Source organism: Pipra filicauda, unplaced genomic scaffold (assembly GCF_003945595.2).
Source record: "Pipra filicauda isolate LSUMZ 115617 unplaced genomic scaffold, ASM394559v2 scaffold84_size4826128_pilon, whole genome shotgun sequence".
NCBI classification, from domain to species: Eukaryota; Metazoa; Chordata; class Aves; order Passeriformes; family Pipridae; genus Pipra; species Pipra filicauda.
Window position 1 is genome coordinate 104,766 of NW_024105031.1, and position 24,279 is coordinate 129,044.

Genomic DNA, 24,279 nt, shown 5'->3' on the forward strand with positions numbered 1-24,279 from the left:
ATTTTTCTCCTGCTGGGCTCCCAAGGACTTGTAAAATCCCCCAGACAGACCAGGGCACTCGGAATCACAGCTTTCATCACTTTTAAGAGCTCAGCAATAGGGTAAATTAGTTGGATTTTCCTATTTTCGATTCTGGGAGACGTGACTGAGCGAGACAGCTTGCCACAGAAGTTACCCGAAAGCGAAACAAAAGCACCATGAGCCAGCTTCAGAAGAACACAATGTGACCCGTAGAGAGGCCTTGCTCTGACTTACTGCATGAACAGCAACCACAAATTTGGTGGAATTTACATGGATTAGGATTATGTGGATGAATAAAGGCTGGTGGGTTCATGCCCTAAATCCTCAAAATTTGTCAGCTATCCACACCCACACCCACAAATTTTATGGTTTGTTTATAGGTCATGGGGGTATTTACAAAACACACTTGGTAAGCCTGCGGGGTAACAAGAACACACTAGTGCTTCACCTAGACATGAGACCAGCCCACACACAAAACTTGCCAGTCAACCTTCATTTTTTCTACTGCCTTTCTGATGCAAAAATTTTGCCTGTGACCCTCGCTCTCACCGGTTTGGGAGGCAGACACAGGGTGAGGTGACACAGCTACAAAACCCTGGTGCCTGCCGTGTCCCTGTGCACTGAATCCATGCAGTGTTATCAAGAATGCTCCCAATGCACAGAGCACACAGGCTATTTCTGGACTTACAAAAGCGGTTACTTGTCACACAGGAGACACCCACACTGCACACTTAGGGAGACTTTACACTTTGTTTCTTGTGAGCTTCCTGGATTTTGGATTAAAACAGGAAGCGAAGGAAACCCCGAATCCCTGCACGTTAGCACATTATGGGTGGGAACAGCAAAATGACTGAAAGAGAGCAGAGATGTGTCATCCTCCCACACCTTCTGCAACAAGCTGCCACTCCAAAACCAAGAACTCCTGCTGCTTTCTACCTAGGGAACCTTAGAGGCATAATAGCAGACAAGAAACCAAAGTGACCTTTGTTTCCCAGATCATCTAATCTTCAGAGGAAAAGCACTAATTACTCTCTACAGTCATGTGGAAGTCCACGTGCATCAGCCTGAGCAGAGGGCGGACCTGCCTCTGCAGTACTTGCCCCAACCCACACTGTTCAGGGCAAAACAGAAGTTTGTGGCATTTGCAGTGGCTGGTGGCGGCTCTGCCCTGGGTTGCCGAGCAGCCTCAGCCCAGCCCCATTGCTTGCTCAGTGTTTCTCTATTTGACCTGCATCCTTGGTCTCCTTCCAAGAAGACTCTAAATGTAAACGAGGTAAGAATTTTGACAGATTAAACACTTCCAGAAGGGGAAGCATGGAGTATTTCCAAGTAGATACAATAAGGACCAAATTACCAGAGGTCAACAGTTCTAATCTGTAAAGACAGAAAGTTGTTAATCCTGATGCTCAGCACAAAAGCTGAATACTCTGTAGGCAGTCTCTCAGTCCAGTTGACTGATAACTGAGAGCAAAACATGAATCCTGTTTGCCTTTAAAAGTAAGACTTACTTTTTAATTATTATTCATGAAGGAGGGGAAAGCAAAAACAAAAGAAGGGACTCCCATATATTGGCAGAACATGCTGGTTCTTTAACACACCGTAAGATATAATTCTTAAGGGATATATCCATGGCACCAAAAGCAGTTTTCTCCAGCTAGAGGAGCTCTACCAAAACACTGTGGGAAAAATCTAAATTTGTTTTCACTTAAAGCAGCAAGTCAGAACTGGGATCGTGTTAGAAACATGTAGTCCAGCTGTTTGCCATTTACAATTTTTGCTGACGGTACAAAAGTCAGCCATGCAGGGAACCCAAACGGAGCTGGAAGAGGGTGAGAAATTGGAGGCCCTCTTGAAAACAAACAAAAATATTTAAAGTAAATGTTCATTACACCTTAAAGAGGAAAAAAAAATCATATAAACCTAGCAGATTAAGACCAAAATCAAAAGAAACTGAGCTACTTAGAAGGTAGTAAAGAGAACAGCATGTAGAATAGCAGAAAAATACAGTGCAACTGAACAATCCTTTGGAAATGTCCCACCTGAGATTACATTAATGCAGTAACTACACAGAGTTAAGCACGGCTTTTGAAAAGACATAAAAGAAGGTATTCTCGACCTTACCCTGAAGTGATAGCAGAGGTTAATTTACACAAGTAGCAGAATAGGAGTGGGTAGAAGGAAGTGGTTAGAGGTTATTAATACAAATGATCAAAGCACACACACCAGGTCAACACAAGCTACTGTTTTCACCTCAATAAATGAAATCTAATCCAACTATAATATAACTCTTGGGAAAATGTCCATTGTAATAGTACAAGTACTGAACTCTTAAATTCTAATTATATTTGTTTATTGGATTCTCCTAAATCCAGGCCCACCCAGCACGTGCCCAATTCAATTGCTATCTCAGACACAGGCAAAACCAGAACACCACACAAAATGAGAAAACATAAAAAGTAGAGAACAGATTAACACTAAAATCTTCAAAGTGGTATATGGAATGCTCAATAAATGCAAAAGAACTCCATTATACATATTTAGGACATGAAAGAGAGTATCTGTCCCTGTATCAGATTTCTCCCACTGAAGTTCCTTGTATTATGCAATGTATTTCCAAGGCAAATTTTAAGACCTTTCATTTCTCCACCCTCAAGTTACAGTAGTGCAGTCCCTCTTTATATCCTTCCAGGAATCTGTTAATATCACTTCCAGCACAGTCCTCTGACTCTCCAAAAACGTTTGCACCAACATACTGAATCAAACCCTCTGCTGGAGCTAGACCCAGTCCTCAAAGGCTGCACCTGTATACCCTTTATCACACATCTCTAGGATGCTCATCAGCCACACGGCAGTTGTCAACAGTGGTTTCGCCTCAACACCTTCTCTCATGCGTATTCCTAAGGGCTTGGAAGCCTGCCAGGATGACCATTTTCATCTTGCTTTATTTAAGAAAGTAAATCCTTTAATGACATTTCATTTTCAGGTTGTGAAACGTGTTTAACTACAGGCACTTCACCACTGGGCAGCCCACAGGAGGGACTGTCCTCAAAGACTCAAGGAGGCAGTAGAGGTTTTATTCCACTGATTTTACAAGGCTTACCAAGGAAGATTCAAGTGAAACTAGTCCTCTTTCTTTAGAGAGTTTAATCTTTTCAGAGCTTTTAGGCTTTTAAAATTACATTCTTTCAGGCTTTTAAAATGACATTCTACTCTTCTAAAATTACTGCTTTGCTAGTGCTTATCATCGAAGTCATACACTGGGTTTTGTTTCAACCAGCTGTTTCTTTATTTTTTGCCCTAAAACACATATAAAGGAAGGCTACGGTAATTAGATTAGCCTAGCACTTCAAGATGACCCACAAACAGTATTTACTGGTCACTGCAAGTAGTTGGGACAATCTGAAAACAACAAAATAGCAGGAATAAAGCAAGAGCAATAGGATAATTATATTTTCCACATTACCATTTATTAACACTAGTGTAGATGTTAACACAGAAGCAGCGAAGAAAGGCTCTTTGTTTAAACCTGAAGTACTCATGTAGCACAAGTATCTTCTATTAGAGCATCACTATGCTTTCTCCTATATCCCATCTCAATGTGACTGAAGCTATATATATTTTATTTCCATACACATACGTGGTTTGTAAACCAACTTGGACTTTGCTAGATGAAAGACTCCATTTAAATGAGACTGCTACAATACAGTGAATGGCCACTAAACTAGTTTTTTAAAGCCTCATTAAGTGGTGCTTGTTTGTTTTTTTAATCCCACCCTTCTTTTCATCTGGGTGAGGGTTTAGATTCAAAGATAAAGAGATTCCTGTCAGAAGCACAGAGCAGAAAGCACGGCTGAGCTTGTATGACATAACTGTATATTTAGTTCTGCATCAGGGAACTCGGCATATAAGGCTGTCTCCATATCGCCAGTAGTTACAATATGGTCCTGTAAGAGATCCTACCTGACCCTCAAGGCAGAATGTGGGCACTCAGAGAGCAAAGGCTGCAGCTCTGCCTGGGGCGTCTGCACTGTCTGCAGTGGCAGATGCTTCCATCCCGATGCAGCAGCTGAAGGCAGAGGCTGCAGTGCAGACCTCAGGCTCAAGGCAGTGCTGAGACCTTTCTCCTGGGGCAGGACAGGCAGCAGATCTGCCTGCAAAAGGTGTGCCCAGGTGGAGGACCTCCTGCAGCAGGTGGTTGAGCTGTAGGAGGTAGTGAGAAGGCTGTGTGGCATCAGGGCTGCTGAGCAGGAGTTGGACAGCTGGTTCCAGGCTCAGTCTGCAGAGGACCCACAGCGTGCAGCCAAGCAGCCAGAAGCATTCCCAACAGCACACAGGGAAGGGAGGGGGGGCCAATAATGCAGAAGAATGAGGCTTGCCACAGCAAGGACCTGCAGAAGGAAGAGACTTCCCCTCAAAGCCTGACGTGCCTCTGCAGAATTGCTTTATTGCTTTGCTGCTCCGAGATTGGAGAGGAAAGACCCATGACGTCAGGAAAGACATGGAACTGGGTAAGGGAGCCCCATCCACTCCCTGTGTAACAACCAGCGCAACTAAGAGAAGGCATCAGGTGCCAGTAGTAGGAGAGTCTTTGAAGAGGTGCAGAGGCACCCGTGTGCAGACCTGATGTACTCTCTAGAGAGATGTGCTGCTCACCAGGGGCTCATAACAGGGATGTCACAGACAGGCTTCCAGGCCCTGTACAGTCCACTGGCCATTGCCCACTGCTGCTGTTTCACCTGGGCACCAGTGATACAGCCAGGAGCAGTCTTGGCAGTGTCAAGAAGGATTACAGAGCCCTGGGAGCAACAGGAAAGAACTGGTTAGTTTTTTTATCAATCCTCCTGGTCAAAGGGAAAGGGTTCAAAAGGGCCAGTTGCATCTGGCGAATCAACAAATGGTTACAGGACTGATGCTCCAGCTGGGTGTTTGGCTACTCAGACCATGGGACTTGCTTTGAGAAACCTTGTCTGCTGGGCACTGATGGGGTCCACCTGCCAGAGAAGGCAAAGAGACCTGAACGAGTAGCTCCTGGACAAGCCCAAACACATAAAACTCAAGAAGTTTAAGAAGGCCATGTGCAAGGTCCTGTAATTGTCCTGGGGCAATCTCAAGCACTCGTGAGACCCCATCTAGAGTACTGCATCTAGCTCTGGGGCCCCCAACATGAGAAGCATGTGAACCTGTTGGAATGAATCCAGAGGAGGGCCATGAAGACAATCAAGAGCGCTGAAGCACCTCTCCTATGAAGACAGGCTGAGAGAGTTGGGTTTTTTCAGCCTGGAGAAGGCTACGTGGAGACCTTAGAGCAGTCTTCCAGTACCTGAAGAGGGCCTAAAAGAGAGCTGGAGAGGGACTTTTCATAAGGGCAGAGAAAGGGAGTGACAGTTTTAAAATTAAAAAGGTACATTTAGATTTGATACTGGGAGGAATATCTTTACTGTGAGGGTGGTGAGGCACTGGAACAGGTTGCCCAGAGAAGCTGTGGATGCTCCATCCCTGTAAGTGTTCAAGGCCACGTTGGATGGAGCTTTGAGCAACCTGGTTTAGTGGAAGACATCCCTTCCCATGGCAAGGAGGCTGGAATTAGATGATCTTTAAGGTCCCTTCTAACCCAAACCATTTCATGATTCTGCAATGAGTCTGGATAAGCCTGGGGTGATAAATGCTTCTGACCTGTGGCACAGAAAGCAAAGGTGTAACAAAGCACACATGGGAATGAAAAAGCTTCCTCTTTAAATGCGTACTGGGCTCATGACATAATAAACTGCATATAGTTGGTTGGACAATAAATTATTCAATGCAAACTAATGAAAAAAAAAAAAAAAGAGAAACTATTCTAAACTGAATTAAGTTCTAACCCAAGAGAACCATCCATGATGCCAGAGAATCTCCAAAAAGGGATAGACAGATGTCAGTAGGAAAGCACTAGACATGCCCCAAGGTGGACCATGCTGCTTGTGAATCAGAGTCCTATCTTAGGGGTGGAATTTAAGGTCCTGTTGATACTATCAGAAACCCTCAAGTTATGCTAGGAAAAACAGTCAAAAAGTTTCTTTAATTTGGCAAGCTTGTATTGATTTGTCTTGCATGACCAATTAGCATTGTCTCTGCTGAGATGGACTGATGGCCTGAACTATGACAAATCCTTTCTACTGCAGACTAGACCAAAGTCTGAAGATGGGGCAGTTGTCGGCATTTATCTCATGAATCAAACAACTTTTAAGCAGAAAGTTAAACATGTACATAAATGCTTTCAGATACAAGGCAAACACTGAGTGTATACACAACCACCTCTTCTGGTAACCTAACACTCTTCCCATGGCCAAGTATTGGAACCACAAGATAACATTCACTTCCACTGGTATTTGCCTTATAACACTGGAACACAAACACACTGGAAGGTAAGAGCTTCACAAATATAATACACCTACAGAAAGTTTGTTACTGTACAAATAGGTGAACAAGTGTCCAACTAAATGGACTAATTAAATATTACCTTAGTGGCCAAAACACACGTAACTTATGCTTACAGTACCCAAGTGGTTTGAGAAACAAGTATTTGTAGCCTTTCTCCTCTCCTCAAATTTATTTACTTCTCAATTTCCCAGTTGTGTCCCAATGCTTGCACTAATTGCTTTGGACCTCTTATGAATAGAAGCAGGGAAAAAAGAAAACAAGGTCCAAAATAACGATCAAGAGGACTTGAAAAGCTGTTAACATTAGCTAATAGAAACCTGTGAAATGTTTGAAATGGGCTTAAGTTTGTTCTTAAAAAGAATGGCTTTCAAATGGGCTGCATTCCATTAACACTGCATGCTACCCAACGGTCTGTTGAGCATTCATGACTTAAGGCATCAGCTACAGGTCTCTTACCTTTGGAGGCTTGAAAGGATATTCTGGTGTAAATGTGATGTCAAGGAAGAAAACACCTCCCTCATAGACTGAACCTGGAGGTCCTAGAATAGTTGATCTCCATTCATAGATGTTGTCACCTTTGGGGCCAGCACTAAGAGATAAAAAACAAAATTGTTTAGGAATATGATTACAGCTCAAATAAATATGACTTCTTACATTCTTCAAGTATGATATGGAAAAAAGTTTTCAGTGTTACTCTTCATACACAATCTGAAGTAGAGACAGGGATTAAAAGTAGATTGAATACTTCCAAAATCTCAAAGATCTTACCTGGACTTATCAGTGTTCCCGACTGCTTAGCAAAGCAAAGAAACTAGGGATGGGGCATAGTTTCCAGCCTCTCTCTCCTGGCCTTTATAAGAGTAGCACTGCCCAGAACTACTCCCAAACATACTACACTATCAACACAACAGAAGAATTAAGTTTCAAGGAACAATTTCCCACTGTATTTCAGAAATGGCTCTTCCTTCTCAGTCTTAATAAAACCGTACCACGTTAAAGACCATACTAAATAAATTAAAGACTTATGTTAATTTCCTTTATCTTATGTGTCCTTTAAAATTAAAATATATTCCTGCATTATTGCTAAACCAAGGCTCACAGTATAACTGAAGGAAGAAAATACATAATGATGTTTTTAAATTTCCGAATTTTCTACACTTTTATCATTTTGCTACACTGATTTCTAAAATGAGGCTACGTGAACTTAACCCCATTGATATTATTTGCATTGTGGAACGGCTTTTGTAAGGGAATTAAAACAGTACTTTCTCAAATCAGCTTTGTCTAACTCTGGATTCTCCCTAACCTGCCAGCAGCTCACTACGAGTGGTACAAACTAAAGGTGTTGCAGAACTCAAACGTCTGCTTGTGGAAAATTAGTTTTACTGAGATCCTCAGACACTTGTATTCTGCAGTGTGCCGTATGTCACCTAAGTGCACCTCAACCAATAAAGCCATTAATGGTTTAGGACTCCATTGCTGCCTCTTTCATTCTGTGCTGCTATGGTAGTATTTTATCTGTAAGATGCAAGAACTGAAAACTCCCTTTGCATACAGGGAGGTGCTGACACAGCCTTTTCCATCATGGGTGTACCATGGCTTTGGAAACCTCTTCTCCCCTTGTTCTGAAGGGAATGGATCTTAACATTCCTAATATAATGAAAACCAGCCTTGGTCTTCTTTCCCCATTCTTTTAATAAAGCTACTATAAGACAGAAGGATAAAAACAGGCTCTCTTTATAATATAACAATCATGGAGCAGTATTACTTGGGAGGGAAGGCAATCCAGTAAATTCAATATATACATGACAATATGCATTTGATTAAGGTGCAGGGAACCGGAGTAATCGCTAAGTGTTAGTAACAATGTTACAAATAGAAATACGATTGTGAAAACATAAATTGTCAAAGTAACTTCGGTGATCAGAGACATGATTTTTTTCCCCTGCTCTTCACAGTACTGGTGAACATGTTCTTGACAGCAGGGGAATTGGGAGGGAGAAAGGGAATTAATTCTGTTATCATACCTAAAATTTTATTTTCAGATTAGACTAATAATAAAATTTCACAATATGCTGGTGCTAGATAATTCAACAATAGTGAAGCTATAACTAAAAGCATGCTTCCAGGAGCAGGAAAGCATGTAAGAAAGCAGTAAAGGGAGACAGATTCTCTGTAAAGTGATGCACCAGCCACGAGGGAAAGATTTTTCTCCCCAGAACATGAAACCTTGTGCAGCTCAAGATCAGTACTAAATTAAAGTAAAAGCCATTCTATCCTGAACACTTCTGGCATCCCACTCCACCTTAATGACTTGTCCCTGTCCTATGCAGGTCTATATATCTGGACACTCAGTATTCTCCAGCTACCACTTGTGCATTAGAGTGTTGTATTTCGACAGGAAGCTCTGCCTCTGGAAAGACACCAGCTTAACTGTGCAAACTTACTGAAAAGGACTCTCTGGGGCACTTTCAGCCACCACTTCAAGAAACCACCTCTTTATATATACATTAGCAACCTACTGACATGCTGTCATTACTGCAAGTTGCACCAGAGATCATCCTCCCCTCCCTCCCCTAAAGATGGAGCTACCGAGCGGGAACAGGTACTTGAGCTTTGTTAGCACCGATTTACTGTTGGAATTTTTATCATGAGAACTGGCAACTGGGAGCACTTCAGAACTCAAGAAATGTGATGTGTGATTAGCACTGCTTACAGCCCTCTGAACCAACGAGAAATATTTCAACATTCTGCATTTTATTTCCAGCTTCGGCCCAAAGGACTGTCAATAAAAAAATCCCACAGACTTAAAAAATAATATATTATCATTTGTAATAGTCTTAGAAATCTCTTGTATCCTATTAGATTTCCAATTAGAGCTATCACTGCACAGAAGTAATATACTGCTAGACCTCCATATTAAGAGTGCAACATCTTTGTTGCACATCAGTAGGCTTTAACAGTGATGTACTAAGCTTACCTTTTAAGCTTTTCATAATTCAATTAACAGAGTGAAACAGCTGTACATGTCCAATTTTTACACATTAACATTGATTTCTTATAAAGGAAAGACTGAAAGAGGAAGAGGCAAGCCAGCTTCATAGTAGAATATTGCCCAGATTTAATTTAGGATTAGGTAATATCAAACAGCTCATGAAGACCTACTGCTTAATACAAAAGTGACGATGCTGGACCACAGCGTAAGAGCAGCAGCATTAACTTTTGGTGGAGATATCAGAGGTTAAAGATTACATCCTTTGTTTAAAATCCATGCAATTATCTGCTTCAAAATGAAATTTACTGATGCATAGACACAGGGCTCAGAGGCACAGCTGCCACCTTGCCTGATGCATGTCACCACTGCTCAAATTAAGTGTTTAGATCTACTAATACAACACTTTGAAGCTGTGCAACATATGACCGCTGGGAAGACAATCTTAACCAATTAAATAGAAATTGTTTACACTGCAAGACAAGCGTAGAGAGCAACAACTTTCTGTATTAACTCAGCAGCCCACAACCTCTTCACTTCCAAAGAAAGAAATGAGTAAAAGAGGTGTAATGCAGAGTAAAAGATGACATCCAAAAGAAGACTGAAAAGATCCCAACCCATTATTATCCTACCAGGCAGCACGTGTTACGCAGCAGTGCAACTGACATCTCTCTTCCTCGGAAAAACAGCAATATACTCAGTGAAGATGTGCTGCACCCACTGTAGCAACTGTTCCTGATCATTCCCAATGATGCTGGCTTATGCTCTGGACAGATGTTATGACAAGAAACGCTCCTTGGGAAACTGCACAGTGCCAAGGTATTGTTCAAGGACTACCTAACTTTCCAAGTCCAGAAGCAGGAAAATGCAAGGCATTACCTCCTGGTAAATGCAAGGCATAGAGAAAGTCTCAGCACAGGTGAGACCAGGCTCAAAGTTCTGCAGCGGTCATGTCCCAACCAGCCTTGTGTTGCTTTGGAAAAATCTGATCTTGCTCTGCCTCCTTGTCCTGGCAGGTGCCATATTCTTTCTCAACTTAAAAACCAAACAGGTAAATTATAAATGCCTGCAGCAGAGGCTGGGGAACAGAATGATGCCTCAGTAAATGAGCTGCAGATGCCTTGTGGTATTGAGCAACGGTAAACACAGGACTGTGCCTCAGAGATTCGGTGTTCGTGGAGGGAACACACACACACACTCACACACATCCCCCCCCTTCATGAATTTTAAAGGCTGAAATGACAGACAGTCTGCAAGAACACCCAGCCTGTGGCTTTATCGTATTAAGCCATCCAGGTACAACCTCCACCACAGGCCTGCATTATGTGATACCACCCTGATACTCTGCAAACACAAACTCAGCTTCCTCCTCCACCCTGGCACTCCTGGGCAAATCACTTGAAGTACACCTATGCCATGGAGGGAAGGCAGGACTTTTTGGTGCTCACCACATATAGCTAATGTACAAAAATCCCTGGGAACACACTGAACAGTACTTTCCAGGAGAATGACTCAGAAAGAGTCCATTGTTTATGACAACATGCTAGTTTATTTGGAAACTACCTGGTCCTTTCTAGGGGTTGACCAAATGATAATGTAAGTGCTCCCTTTAGTGAAATTTCAGGCTGGCAAATACTTTAGTTCCTCTTCTTTGAGATACAGAAAACACACAATAGCAGATCACTGCAGTGATAAATAAATCAAAATGGTACAGACACTAGGTTAATACCCTGATATATCAAAGCAGCATATATTCCTTTTAAAAGCTAACTAATTTAGCAGAGCAGCTAAAAAGTGCCAGAGACTGCTATCCATCAGGGTGATAAGAAGTGCAATTTCATGTTACGCTTAAGGAAATAACAGCTAATGAAAACCTACAATATGTTTCAGTTAAAACCACAAATAACAAAACCACGAACTCATACTCCAACTACTTCATATCCCTAGTTGCTATTTTTGAGGCTATTTTGACCTGAACATGAAGAGCCTGATGCAAGTAGTTAAGCTGTTTTGAAGTTGCACACTTGGGGAAAATAAATATAAATTCTAAAAACACTGCAGACATGACCTTTTCCAAGGGACATAGCTCAAATCAGAAAGCAAACAACATACTAAGGCACATGGGAATTCCAAGGTGGCAGAGAATCTAATGATCTCCAAAACAAAGCTGTACCATTACAAACCATGACAGCAACATCAATATTTTTTTCCTGTTGCTTTATTTTGTAGTAAGAAACAGTGAATGACTGAACACGGAAGTGCGTCTTGGTTATGGACTCATCACCTACTAGCTTTGGGAAATATTTAGTTGAATGTTAGGTCTCTTTCTTGCCCTTTATTTCCTCCCCCCTTTCCTTTTTTTTTTTTCCTCCAAAGATGCAGGCCCAAAATGCATTAGAAATTTTGACTGCCAGCGAGGCAGCATATCATTCTCACATGAAGTTCTGGTGCACCTTGATTTTCCTTCCTAGTCCACCCTGTTCCTGACCCCAGGCTAAATATGGGGGTTTTTTGCTGGTAGCTCACTAGGTGGGTCCACACTAAACTTGCTCACTTACATTATTAGGCTGAATCTGGTGCAGAGATTGCAAAAGCACCCCAGAAGATCACCCAAGTGATCAAGTACTAGATCACCAGTTCAAAAAGAAGCATGACAAATTAGCCATTGAAAAACACACACTTACAAAATCCCCCATTCAAAGAAATTTTGCTCTACAGATCTTTAATCAAGCTGAGTTAAAAATGGGAATGTCACAGAACAGAGTGAAAATCAACCAAACAAAAAAGCAGCCTTTGACCCAAACGTCACTTCAAAACCCTCATATTAATGCATAGTTCTAATTTTAGAAATCAATTGTCACCTTCTGCACATGCTTTAGCTACCAAAATGTATTATTTTTATTACTATAGCACCAAGACACTCCATTCACAGCCAGGACCTCACTATGCCAAGCCTGCTAGAATACAACCCAAAGACTCCTGTACGAAACTTACACAGGTTTTCCAATTATAAAATAAGCATTAAAACATGACACAATTATTAGGAAGAAATTCAAATAGACAAAACAGTAGTAGTTAAAAGGATACCTGGGGCCATGCATTTAATTGCCATTTTTTTGCAAAGTATTTTAAAAGTGGGATGCCTTCCATTTTTAGTCAAAGAATGGAAATTAAAGGAAAAGAAAGGGAAAAAAAAAATCACAACGTAAGAAAATCCCTCCTGTGCAATGATGGGAAGTTAGAGGCAATATACTGGATTACCATGTGCCTACACCAATCAGAGTGGCAATTTTTGCCCCCTGTCATTACGCACAACCAAGCTGCTCCTCTGTATTAACGTTAGCTAAAAATGATGGATTGGCATAGGTGAAATTCCTATGGGCTCAATGACAGATAGAAGGAAAAGACAGCAAGAGAAAAAGTTGCAGCTGGGTTTAGTTAAAACATAAGAAGAGAGCAAAGGAGGGAAAGAAAAGTAAGTGAGCAAAGATGGAACGTTACATTGCTACAGCAATCCAAACAAAATTGTAAAAACAGAACTTAGTTTTCCTTCTGTTGCACCTTCCGGGGCATGGTTTTCAAGTACAAAGCAGCAAATATTATTATTTTTCTCGTAACTCATTGAAAGTATTGTACTTTCTGTCTTCAATTTAAAATGGCAGTCACAATATTATTGCACAAGTGTAAATGCCTCACAAACCCCACATTTCTAACAGAGAATTGTGTTAGAAATAATATCATTCTTCTGTTCATTTTCAGGCACAAAATTTCTGTTTTAGCATCTGGGAAGGCTTTTCCCTTAAGTATCAGCCTAATGTAAAATTGGAGAGCTTTGAAAAATTGCACAAAACTTAAACTGGAGGATAAGTGGTGCAGTGAATTACTTTCTTACTAGGTTAAAAAAGGAAATAAATAACTAAATAGCTCTGATAATGGAGCTGATAAGGTGTTACGCAGGGATTTACGGGACTTCAAGGAAAACTGATCAGAAGGATTTATTTGTGGGAAGAAAAAAAAGGACTATGTTTTCCAATTTACATAAAAAATACTTGGCAATAAGATCGCACAACAACAAAGAGTCTTATCACAGCCAAGATCTCACTCCTTTTCTATTACAACAGAAACAGAAATGCCCAGGAGTATTTGCAAATTTAGGACCTTCACCTGAAATATTTCAGTCTCTGCAAAATAGTACTACTAAACTACTTGGTGAAAAGGCCAACCCTCCCGAACAATTTCACTGCAGAGTTTGATTTTTAAACCAGGCTTCAAGGATTTAAAATAAAATCTCAGTTTTGACCTCAGGGAGCTCAGGAGGAGACTTACGATATTCTCAGAAGTGTGCTGCAGCTCTATTTAGTTTAACAATAATCACTCCAATTTAAGAGCAAGTCCTCATAAAAAGATTCAAGAAAAATTAATCCGTTTAGCATTGGTTCCAAAATTGATAATAAATCCAGCCTGCTCAGCTCTCAAGGGTTCCCGCTTTCCCCTGCAGTGGGGCTTCTTCTTAGCCTTCTCTACTGCAAAGTACTGGAAGTTGGTTCCCCTACATGCAGGAACATTTTCAGTGTCTAACTTGACTGCAGAGAGGCTGTTTCTGCAAATCTGAGACTTCAGTATGTACAGTATGCAAACACAGAAAATGCCACACTAAGTAGTCAATGAAATTATTTTCATCGTATGCAAATCTTTTCCTTTTCGCCTCCTAGTTTTAGGTTGACACCATGACCAAAAACTACATATTAAATTCAAATGTCTCATATGTGACCTTGCATTTCCCATTAAATAATACCCTGCACAAGAAACAATAACACAAATTGGGAAAGAGTAACAGAGAATCTGACTCACCTAACAATTAGCAATGTCTTACTTAAAGTGACAAGAAGATGTGGTGGTAGAATCTGTGCTCTGCCAACTTAACTTTGTGTTATTTTTACATCAGTTTCCTTCCTGCCATTTGTCAACCAGACTATTAACTGCCAACATGGGAACAGAAATTCCTACACATCAGACCTCATTTCCAAATTTAGTATTTACGACACAGATGTGTAATTTACAAATGGTAAGCAAAACCAGGCAGTTTCACAAATGTGTTATTTCTCTGACTACACTATTTGTTTGGGGCCTTTTCACATTCCAACAGGTATATGGAATGAAATTGGTATAAAAATATAACTAGTAAATCTATTTGTTTCTGCAATTTTAATGCTTTCATAAAGCAAACTCTTTAACTGGTTGCCTAGCATCTATTTGACAGACCTGTAATTAAAAACAAACAAAAGACAATCAATACTATTAATAAATATGAAAGTTCTTGTGTCACTAATCTCAAATGTGGTGTACTCCTCAAAAGAAAACAAAACTTCTACTTCCTGCTGGCACGTATTGGGATATAGTAGGTTCTTTACACATGGCACAGAAACTACCCCCTCTGACAACTAAACAGTTCAGTAATGTCTCCTTTCTGCCCATAAGCAGCCCTAAATGTGCTACAATGAATGATCACAGGGCTCCTCCCTAAATAGCATGATTTATCCATTAGGGAAAACAGAAATCCATCACAATTAACCTGCCATTCCAGAATCAAGCTGGGACCTGTATCTATGTTTCTGCCTTTCATGCCCACCTCCTGTTCTGTCCCTATCAATATAGGAATATGAAAGGTGATATCAATAAACAGATAAAAAAACCAGCCAGCACATCATAAATATTCAGGCATCCTGTAGTACATAAAGTGTACAGCTGCTAAGTTTGAACCCATATGATCTAGAGGCCTCTCTCTCTTCACAAGTCACTTGTCCTGCTCAAGGAAAAAAAACAGAGGATCCCAGTTATTTCATAAGTCCAGGTATCCAGCACTGAGCTATCATAGTGGACTGTTTATTTTTGACTTGATCATCACTTTGTTGTATTGATTTCATTATAACTAGTAATTCTGCTGATCAAGAAATGCATACCCTAAACGAGTTAGAACATAAGAGCAACAGCAGCTACAAACCAGCTTGGAAAAAACAGCCCCAGAAAGTTAAAGATGATGTGTAACACTTGGCAAGATGCCCCTGCTATGCTGAAAATTGAAAGCAGACAAGACTCTCGAACTTCCTCAAACAAATAAGGACAAGGTTCTTGTGGCTTCATCCAATTGACTCCTTGAGCTAGCTTTCTTACTTCCAAGGGGAGGAAAAGGGCTACTTTAAAGTGAACAGACACTGGCGTTGCTAGGGTAAAGGATGCACTGCTGTCTCTCTTGCACTGAACTGCAGGAATCCTGTTTAAAAGTCTGTACTCAAAACAGATGATGAAGTATTTTAAGATTACTAGTTTACATGCAACTTTAAGCTGGAAAAAATCTGCTCATGTACCACATGCTCCTAAACTGTCCCACCACCTACCTACCAATAAACCAACTAACCCAAAAAACATGCTACAAATTAATCCAAATCCATCAGCCAATCAACATCAAGAGAGTCTCCTTCCCATTAGATCACTGACAGATAGAGTCAACATCACTTAATGATCAGGCCATCCCAGTATCTTGGCTTCACATAATTATATCTCTTCTCATCAGCATTCCAATGCTGATACCATTAACACTGTTGCTAATCAATACAGTATGTTTTGAAGGACATATCTTAATCATACATGAAACCTAGAAAGAAAAAGAAAAAACCTAATCTAAATGTCTTCCCCTTCTCCTTTACCTCCATTAGACTTCCTTTCCTACATTTAAACTAAATAAATTAAGATCACTGCATTGGGATTAATTTATTTCACTGCAGGTGCTAACAGCAAAATTACACAAACCAGCCAATACAAAACCAAAATTGGGTTACTGCTTTCAAAACAACAACAAAATATTTTCAGTTATGCCGCAATACCTAGAGCATCTCTTTCCTGATTTTCCACAATTCTAAACTACCAAAATTATCTGGCAGAAAAGTAATTTGAAACCATTGCCTTTGAGTTTTGAAACTGTGGCATGTACAGACTAGAAATTTTATCAGAAATCTAAGACGAGAGTTTACTTTCTTTAAGTAAAAGAAGATTACCTAGACTGTAATACAGCACAGCTGCCAGCCAACTACACAGCACTCACTAAAAATTGTTTATATACCACTGCGAGTTCTCATTAATAACAGTTGCAGACACAAGCTTGTCACAATAGCTAATCAGCATTTACTGCAGCAGTTACAAATATTCTCAAGCTGACATGAGGGCAAAAGCTTAAAAGCCTCCAAAACTTTCAAGAGACTTAAAAGAGAATTTTCTTTTTTTTTTCCCCCAGCAGATTTACATGTGTAAGGATAGCCCACATAGACATTTGTGGTAGCTTTCTAAAGTTTTGATTATTTTTTTGTTTTCAAAGTATTAGGAACATTAAATTTAATCCACATTAGGAGCCACAAGAGGACTATGCAGTGCTCCTATGTAATGTATACAGTTTTGGGGTCCTGCATGCCTTAACTTAAAGGGGAGATACAGTCCTTCACAAACTACGTTTTTTTTTCTTTTCTTCAGAACTCTATTTGGCAACTGAAGTTAAGTAACTTCCCCCAAAGGAAAAAACTCCCACATCATTGACTTTCAAACTTCCCAATGTCTTAACTTTATGACATTTTTATTTGGAAGTCTCTCCCAAATGTAATGAAACATTAACAATGAAGTGCAAGGCAATAATAGTTCTAACTTAGGGCATTACATCACTGACACCTTTTATGAAAAGCACATCACATTCACACACCAAAGAAATCCAAAACTGGTGTCTTCTCCTCCCTGCTTTCCACCAACGAGAGATGACTTAGCAACAACTAAATAAGCTGGAAAGGCAACACCCACGAGTGGCAGTTAAATTCTGCTGACAGAGGACCACAGTAGGCAGGTAACAGGGAGCTGCCAGGGAGCACAAGAAGTTTAGGCATCCTCCTCAACATCACTCCTGGTCTCACACAGTTGGAAACCTGCTCCTTCAGCTGATCACCAGTATTCTTAGTTTAAACTAAATTCAAACTTTTTGCTGTCATGGAAAAAAAAATGTAATTTTTTTAAAAAAACCCTTTAATTACCCAAAACCACTGATGTTAAATAATATTTCATGTATATTCCTGTGATCCAGAGGCTTTCCTAGCCATTAAAAAAGAAAGATGTATTTCCCTCATAAACTTCTTGGGCAATCCAAGAAGTTCACGAAGAAGGGTCTTAAGGGAATTTAGTAAAAATTTACATCTTTTTATTGGATGCTGTTAACATATTAATCGGTAATAGTGCTAGCATGAGATTTTCTACTATATTTCATAAACAGAGGCAGAAGGAGGAGACCACATTTCACAGACACATGCAAGCGTTTTAGAGACATACAGCAGTGTACATTTTCTAACCTATTAACCTCAGCATTGTTACAAGTTACACCTTAAAGCAAGATCAGGAGAGAGTATGTTTTGAGAGCTGAGCACCGCTTATGTTATGCTGTAACCATTTCCATACAGACAGCAGCAGAAATAAAGAGGTGTGCCTACAGAACTGTAAAACTGACACAGACATAGATGAACAGTTTGCACCTTATTTTACACTATTAATTTTTGAAGACAAAAAGAACACGTCACGTCCAATTAGGCACAAGTAGGAAAACAGTGTAATAGCACACAGTAGTATGGCAAAACACCTGGAAGAACTGATAGCCTCAATACCAATACTTGATGCAATTATACATTGATAACAACATAAGAAGAGAAATAAATCTACCATTAGCTAAAAATCACAGGGATTTGGGGTATGAAGGTAGGGAAAAGCTCTGTAAGAACAAAGAAAAACTATTTGTTTCCAGTCACTGCAGCTTCATTCACTTTGATTTTCTTCACTAAAAAGCTTTTCAAATATTCCTTTTAGTGAAATAAAGATGTTCAAACAGCAATATGTTTACAAGGTAAATATATTTACATTATGTTAGAAAATTTCTTAGCCAATCCAGACAATTCCACCTGAACTTTCAAGATAAAATAATACAGATATTTCTTCATTTAAGTTTTTATATCAAGATCACAGTTCAGAAAGGACAGGAAATAAAACCCTTACAGGACACAGAAACAGACTTCTTAATGAATCAGTAAGAACAAACAATTTCCAAGGGCAGCTAACTCCCATCACTAAAACTGACCTTTTTCTTTTTTTTTATTTTACAATGAATTTTTAATCCAATATAATTACAAGTTATGATGAGACAACTCCTTTTTTTTCCAGTTAAGGCAAACTAACTGAAAATAATTCTCTTCTGCTGAGGTTGTTCTGTCACAGAAGAGTAGAACAGATCATTAACAGAGTAGCAAACTCACCAATGCTAAAATTAATTTTTTTAATTCACTCTCTATAAATACATGTAAAACTTCATGTCACACATGCAACTTTCAAGCCATGAGTTAATGCTACTACAAATTTGAAATCTGATTGGGCAAAGTCAATCTTAAGTACTGGAGTAAGACACTAAAGTATGTGTCCTCATTTTCAGCTCAAGACTCAGTTGTCTGAGAGAGATATTATTTTGAAAAAAATATAACAGAAAATACTTTTATAAATTGCTCTTAAAGGTGCTTTGGTCGCACATATATATACTGATACATATGAATGTGTTTCATACTGCACAAACCTTTTTATAACATGCCTTACAAGGATTTTTTTTTTCTAAACACAGTTTTCTCCCATATAAAGCAATGTTAAAATAAAGTTCAGTTCACACATTAGTATAACAGAGGTAGCATTACTGCAAAGACTTTGAGCACAGGTGAAACGAAAAATCTGTTACTCTACTGGCTTATCAAAAGGAATACAGGAAACACCAGGCTGGATCTGAAGTCCACCTATTCTAACACTCCATCTCTCACTGGCTTCCAGTGTCAAACATGACAGAGATGGGCATCAGAAGGCTTCTGCCAGGTCTTCTGTTTTCCCCTACCATAGCAACACCCTCAGTGGTAAATGCTTGAGCCTTAAAACCAGGCATCTATGTTTTCCTTCTGAAATCAGTATTATGAATAAGCTGCAGTAATTCTGTCTGGTTTTGCCCTCCACAGAAGGCAAAACTCAGACTTTTTGAGGCTTGCTTAATTCCTGGCTTCAGTAATTAATACAGCACGGAATCCCTGTGTCCAATTTCATTCTGTAAAAATTAAATTTCTCTATCTTTTAATCTCATTCCACATGCCTTTGTTCTTGTATTAGAAGTCAGAGGAAAATAAATAAACTTCCCATCTATTTTCTCTAGAGAATGAAAAATAGGAAAATAAATATAACATTTTTTTTAAGGAAACAATCCCTGTATCTTCATATGAGAAGTCCTCCAGTTCCTTTTTTAATAATTTCCATCTCTACCCTCCAAAATCCGCCTACTTCTTCAATATTCTTCCTGAGATAAAGTGGACAGCATTCCACAGGAGCTATGATAGACAAACCATTACTTTGTATGTATTTGTATTAAGCCTTTTTCTCATTCACACACCAGAAGAACCTACTGCCCTTCCTTTTTTCAAAACTGGAAGATTTATCATCATAGGTGATTATGTCCCTAATGAACACTAGACAAGTAAAGAGTAAGTTCCTTTCCCTACTTCAAAGTTTGCCACAGATTACTCATTGTTAAGATCTATCCTGTTGGCAAATGCATCTGTCAAGTCTCTTTCTAGAAACCAGTACTTCTGTATCAGTCTGGGTGAGCTGAAGTCAATGACAGAACTTCCATCAAATTCAGCAGAACTAGTTCATATGCAAGGCAGGATAGAGAAATCTCTTCTGAGAACCTGGAAAACCCACCCCCCCAGCAGCAACTGCAAAAGCCAGACCGCTGCAAAGCTCTTGGCTTGGGAATTTACTTCATCACACTTAGCCCAGTCACTAATTATGGCATTCCTCATTGTCACAGTCAGCAAAGAACATTTTTGAAAGCATCCTTGTTGCCTCTACGTCCTGTAAAAAGACAAAATATTGTATTCTTTATGGAAGAATAAACTCTAAGAGTTTGTTATCAATCAGTGTTGCTGCTGAGCATCTTAGAAACAAGCAACAAGCTTTGCTTCTGTCATTAATCTGACTGTAATTTTTACATAATTACAGGAGAGTAGAACCTTACAAAGAAAGCACAGAGCTCTGCAGAGAGCTAAACTCCTCTACAGGAGGCATTTTAAGGTTCTTTCCTTTAAAGCCCCATGATTTATTCATGTTACCTTTTCTACACTCCCAATAAGAGAATTTGGAGACCACTAATATTTGGCTAATGCCCAGGGATTTCTAAATATTGTTTCTATTACACTTTTGCTCAACCACTTTTTTCTTTTCTTTCTGAGTCTACAGATGTGGGTTTCTTGTGGGTTTTTTTGATTTTTTTTTTTTATTTTCTTTTTTTGTTTGGTCTCTTTTTTGGGGGGGTTTCTTTGTTTGTTTGGTCAGGGTGTGTTTTGTTTTTTTAAAAAAATAAAAAAGCTTTAGCATATCAAGAAGATATTTCTCCTCCCTGGCTCCAGCGTGTAGGAACTGTGTAGTTTAAAAGTCCTGCTGAGATTTGCAGGCATAAATGTCAACTATAATAACCTTTTAACTTATTTATTACTTCACTCCTGATATTTTTCCACTCTGTGGAATTAATCCCATAACTTGAAGTGTCACTTATTAAAAAGGCAAGACATGGTAAAGAGCCTGCTACCATCATCACTTCCTGTACAGAAATATAGTGATTTCACTCATTACAGCATACTCAAGTTTCATCAAGGCTGTGGCTCTGCTCTATGTAGGTATTAATCATTTACAGGTCTTCGGCTTCTATTGCTCACTTTGTAGGTCATTTCCGTGCGCTTTCCCCTGCAACCTGATCAGACATGATGCATAATGGCCATTCCTGGGACAAGCTGATATGGAAAAGGATGCGGAAAAGAAGCATGAAAAGGGACAAAGACAATACATGAGGAGGATTTCCAGTCTCAAAGGGATACAAGACAGGTGTGTACATGGAAAAACACTTGCATATGTACAAGCTGGGACTGGACAAAGAGATTTCAGTGCAATGCTCAGAATTCAAGTAAATTTTAGTGTATAGGTAAGTTTAATTGGAAGAAACAAAAGCCGGCTCTTCTGACACAACATCTCAATGTTGTTTAAACCTAGGAGCATGAGTTTAAAATTGCTCCCAGATCACAATAATTAATAAGACTGACTTTGAACATTCACGGTAGCCGCATGTCTACCCAATTCTATTTAAAATTCTGTTATGTTCTTGGCCTCAATAATTTCCTGTGACAGTAAATTCCAGAGACTAATTATATGTGTGAAAGACACACATAATACCTTCTTTTTATTGCTCTTATATTTGCCACCTTTGATTTTAATAGAACATATTTCTTTGTTCTTCTGTTATGAGAAAAAGAAAACAGATGTTTCTAATTTATTTTCTCTTATACTAGTATTCAATGCAGCATGAAGTTGACAGTTAAATGACTGAATTATTGCATCCTGACTGTGTTCTTCCAGACAGGAGTAAACTTGCCTGCCTACTAGGAGAATCAGAGAAAGATGAACAAGTAAAGGAAGTACAGAAATTCAAAAACTTATGAACTTTGAGCATAGGGCTTATGACAGAAAACGAGAAAACAAATACCACAAGCATTAAAAAATGCTCCCCCCATTCAATGCTGGTATGCCTACATTTGAAAAAGAAAAAAACCAAACCACCAAACAAACCACAACTAACCAAATGAAATACAGTACGTATGGCTGAAGACACTAGTGAGGGAGAGCGACAATAAAAAAAGCAAAAGAAGAGAACTTCACATGTAATGTCACCCAAACATCACACATACTCAGCATGCTATTTTAAACCTCATTGTAGAAGCAGTTACAGTCAACAATTCCAGCTTCTTTTGTAAGTGTAAGCAAGTTCTCAGGTGCCATCACCAGGGTCATGGATGAATGGCTTAAAAGCGATCAATGCCATAATTTTGCAATGACATTTCTGGGCACTTGCAGGAAGGGTCTATGTCTATATTTGTATGTAACTACCATTATCTGGGTGTAAGCTGCATCAAACAAAAGCGTGACTTCAACCAAAACATTTAATAAAACAGAGATGTCCATGTAGAGACATTAAATTTATAAAAGCAGTGGAAGTAGATTTCAGAGGAACTCACCGGATTGCGACTGATGATATTGGTGTTACAATTTCAGTGGAAACATTGCTTGATTTAGTTATCACAGGACAGGAAAGGACCATTCAGAGAAATTACAGAGCTTTTATGTTACCTCAGCTATAGGACTGATCCCTAAATATAAAGGTTGCCTACTCTCAGATCCAATGCCAATCTGCACTGTGTCTTACTAAGCCCAATTCCAACTTTCCTCATCTTAATTTAATGGAAACAACACTGCAGTTGATGAAAAATACACTCAGACTTCAATGCCTCACTCTGCAGTATGATGGGATCCTTGATCTTTACACCAGAATCATTAACACACATTTGCTACATGTGAAAAGGCATCAGCTGTATGTGCCCAGCTTTGAGGACTTGAAGACAAATTTCTGGAGCAGAGAAACTCTTGTTGACAATACATGTCATTTGGATCAGATTTATTTTTTTAAGGTGTATTTTTCAACAGTGAAACAGATTATAAACAAATAAAGTGTTCTCATACAGTTAAGAAGTTCAATGTTCCGAGTCAAAACTCAGCAAAGACTGAAGGAAAGCCACTAGTCTGCTGTGATTAGCCAAGGGCACAAGAGCAGAATTAGTTCTTACTTGATGACAGGACTGGATAGAAAAAGGAAATGCAGGTGAGTGAAATACAAAATGAGGTGTCTTAACTGAGTGTGATGATATTCAGATTGAATTTTCTAAAAACACATCTTTTAACACACTTGTGTGATAACAGAACAGTTACATCCAGTTCTGATCATACAGACACTACTTCATATACAAAATCTGAGTATACATGTACGTGTGTACAAATATGCATACACACACACAAAATCTGTACACCTCCATAGCTGTACTCACTCAGTTCAGTGGCACACAGACACACACACACACACACTCATATATAGTCTTCCACAATGGCAGACCTAGAATTGTATTATCATTTTTGATACAAAATGATGACAAGGATACACGATACAGCAGCGCTGATCCCAGCTAGTACCTTTTGCTGTCAGTCACAAAAAGAAGTTTGACTTTACCCTTTATGCCACTGGGATTAACTGGCAAGTCAGTGTTATCCTTGGAGTCTGTTTTGCCCCCACTTAAAGAGACTTTCCCATGTATGCTTCTCCTGGGTGATGCAATGTTTGCAGTTTAGGAAAACGTGTTCTGTCAGCTGTGTCAGCTGCTGCAAGTCATATTAAATGCTGAAGAAAAGCAAAGCTGATCTTACAATAATTCTTTTCCACACAGCTACTTTTGCACATTTGGTATGGGAAAAGTAAAAAATAATAAAATAACTCTACTTTCTCAGAACTACAACTGTGCTCTGGTAAGTGAATGCAAAAGGGGTGTTTGCACACATATGCACACCCTAATCACATTGCTGACAAATGGCAGATCTGATGCAACACTGTTCCCCCAGAGCTGTTCTACAGATAATATCTAATGGTTTAAAAATGTGCAAATTATAATGAAATGGTGAGCAAAATAAAAATCAAGCTAAAATCTACTTCATTTATTTCTAAGTTGAAGTCTGGCAGCTGTACTATATTCTCAGTTTTCTCCAACAATTCATCTACTGCAAAAGACATTGAGAGGCACTATTTAGAGCCTTCCTTGCTGTAAGGGATTTACCTTTAACTGCTGGCAAAATCCAAGTATACATTCCCCTCCTGAGCA

The 24,279-nt window shown here is 39.3% G+C and overlaps 1 protein-coding gene across 1 annotated transcript in view; it reads right to left on the reverse strand.

The window, feature by feature from the left end:
* Nucleotides 1-24,279, reverse strand: part of UBE2E1 (ubiquitin conjugating enzyme E2 E1) — a 46,022-nt gene that overhangs the window by 2,281 nt on the left and 19,462 nt on the right. Inside the window, 1 exon segment of the mRNA XM_027744886.2 lies at nt 6,895-7,027. Within this exon segment, the coding sequence (XP_027600687.2) occupies nt 6,895-7,027 (133 nt within the window).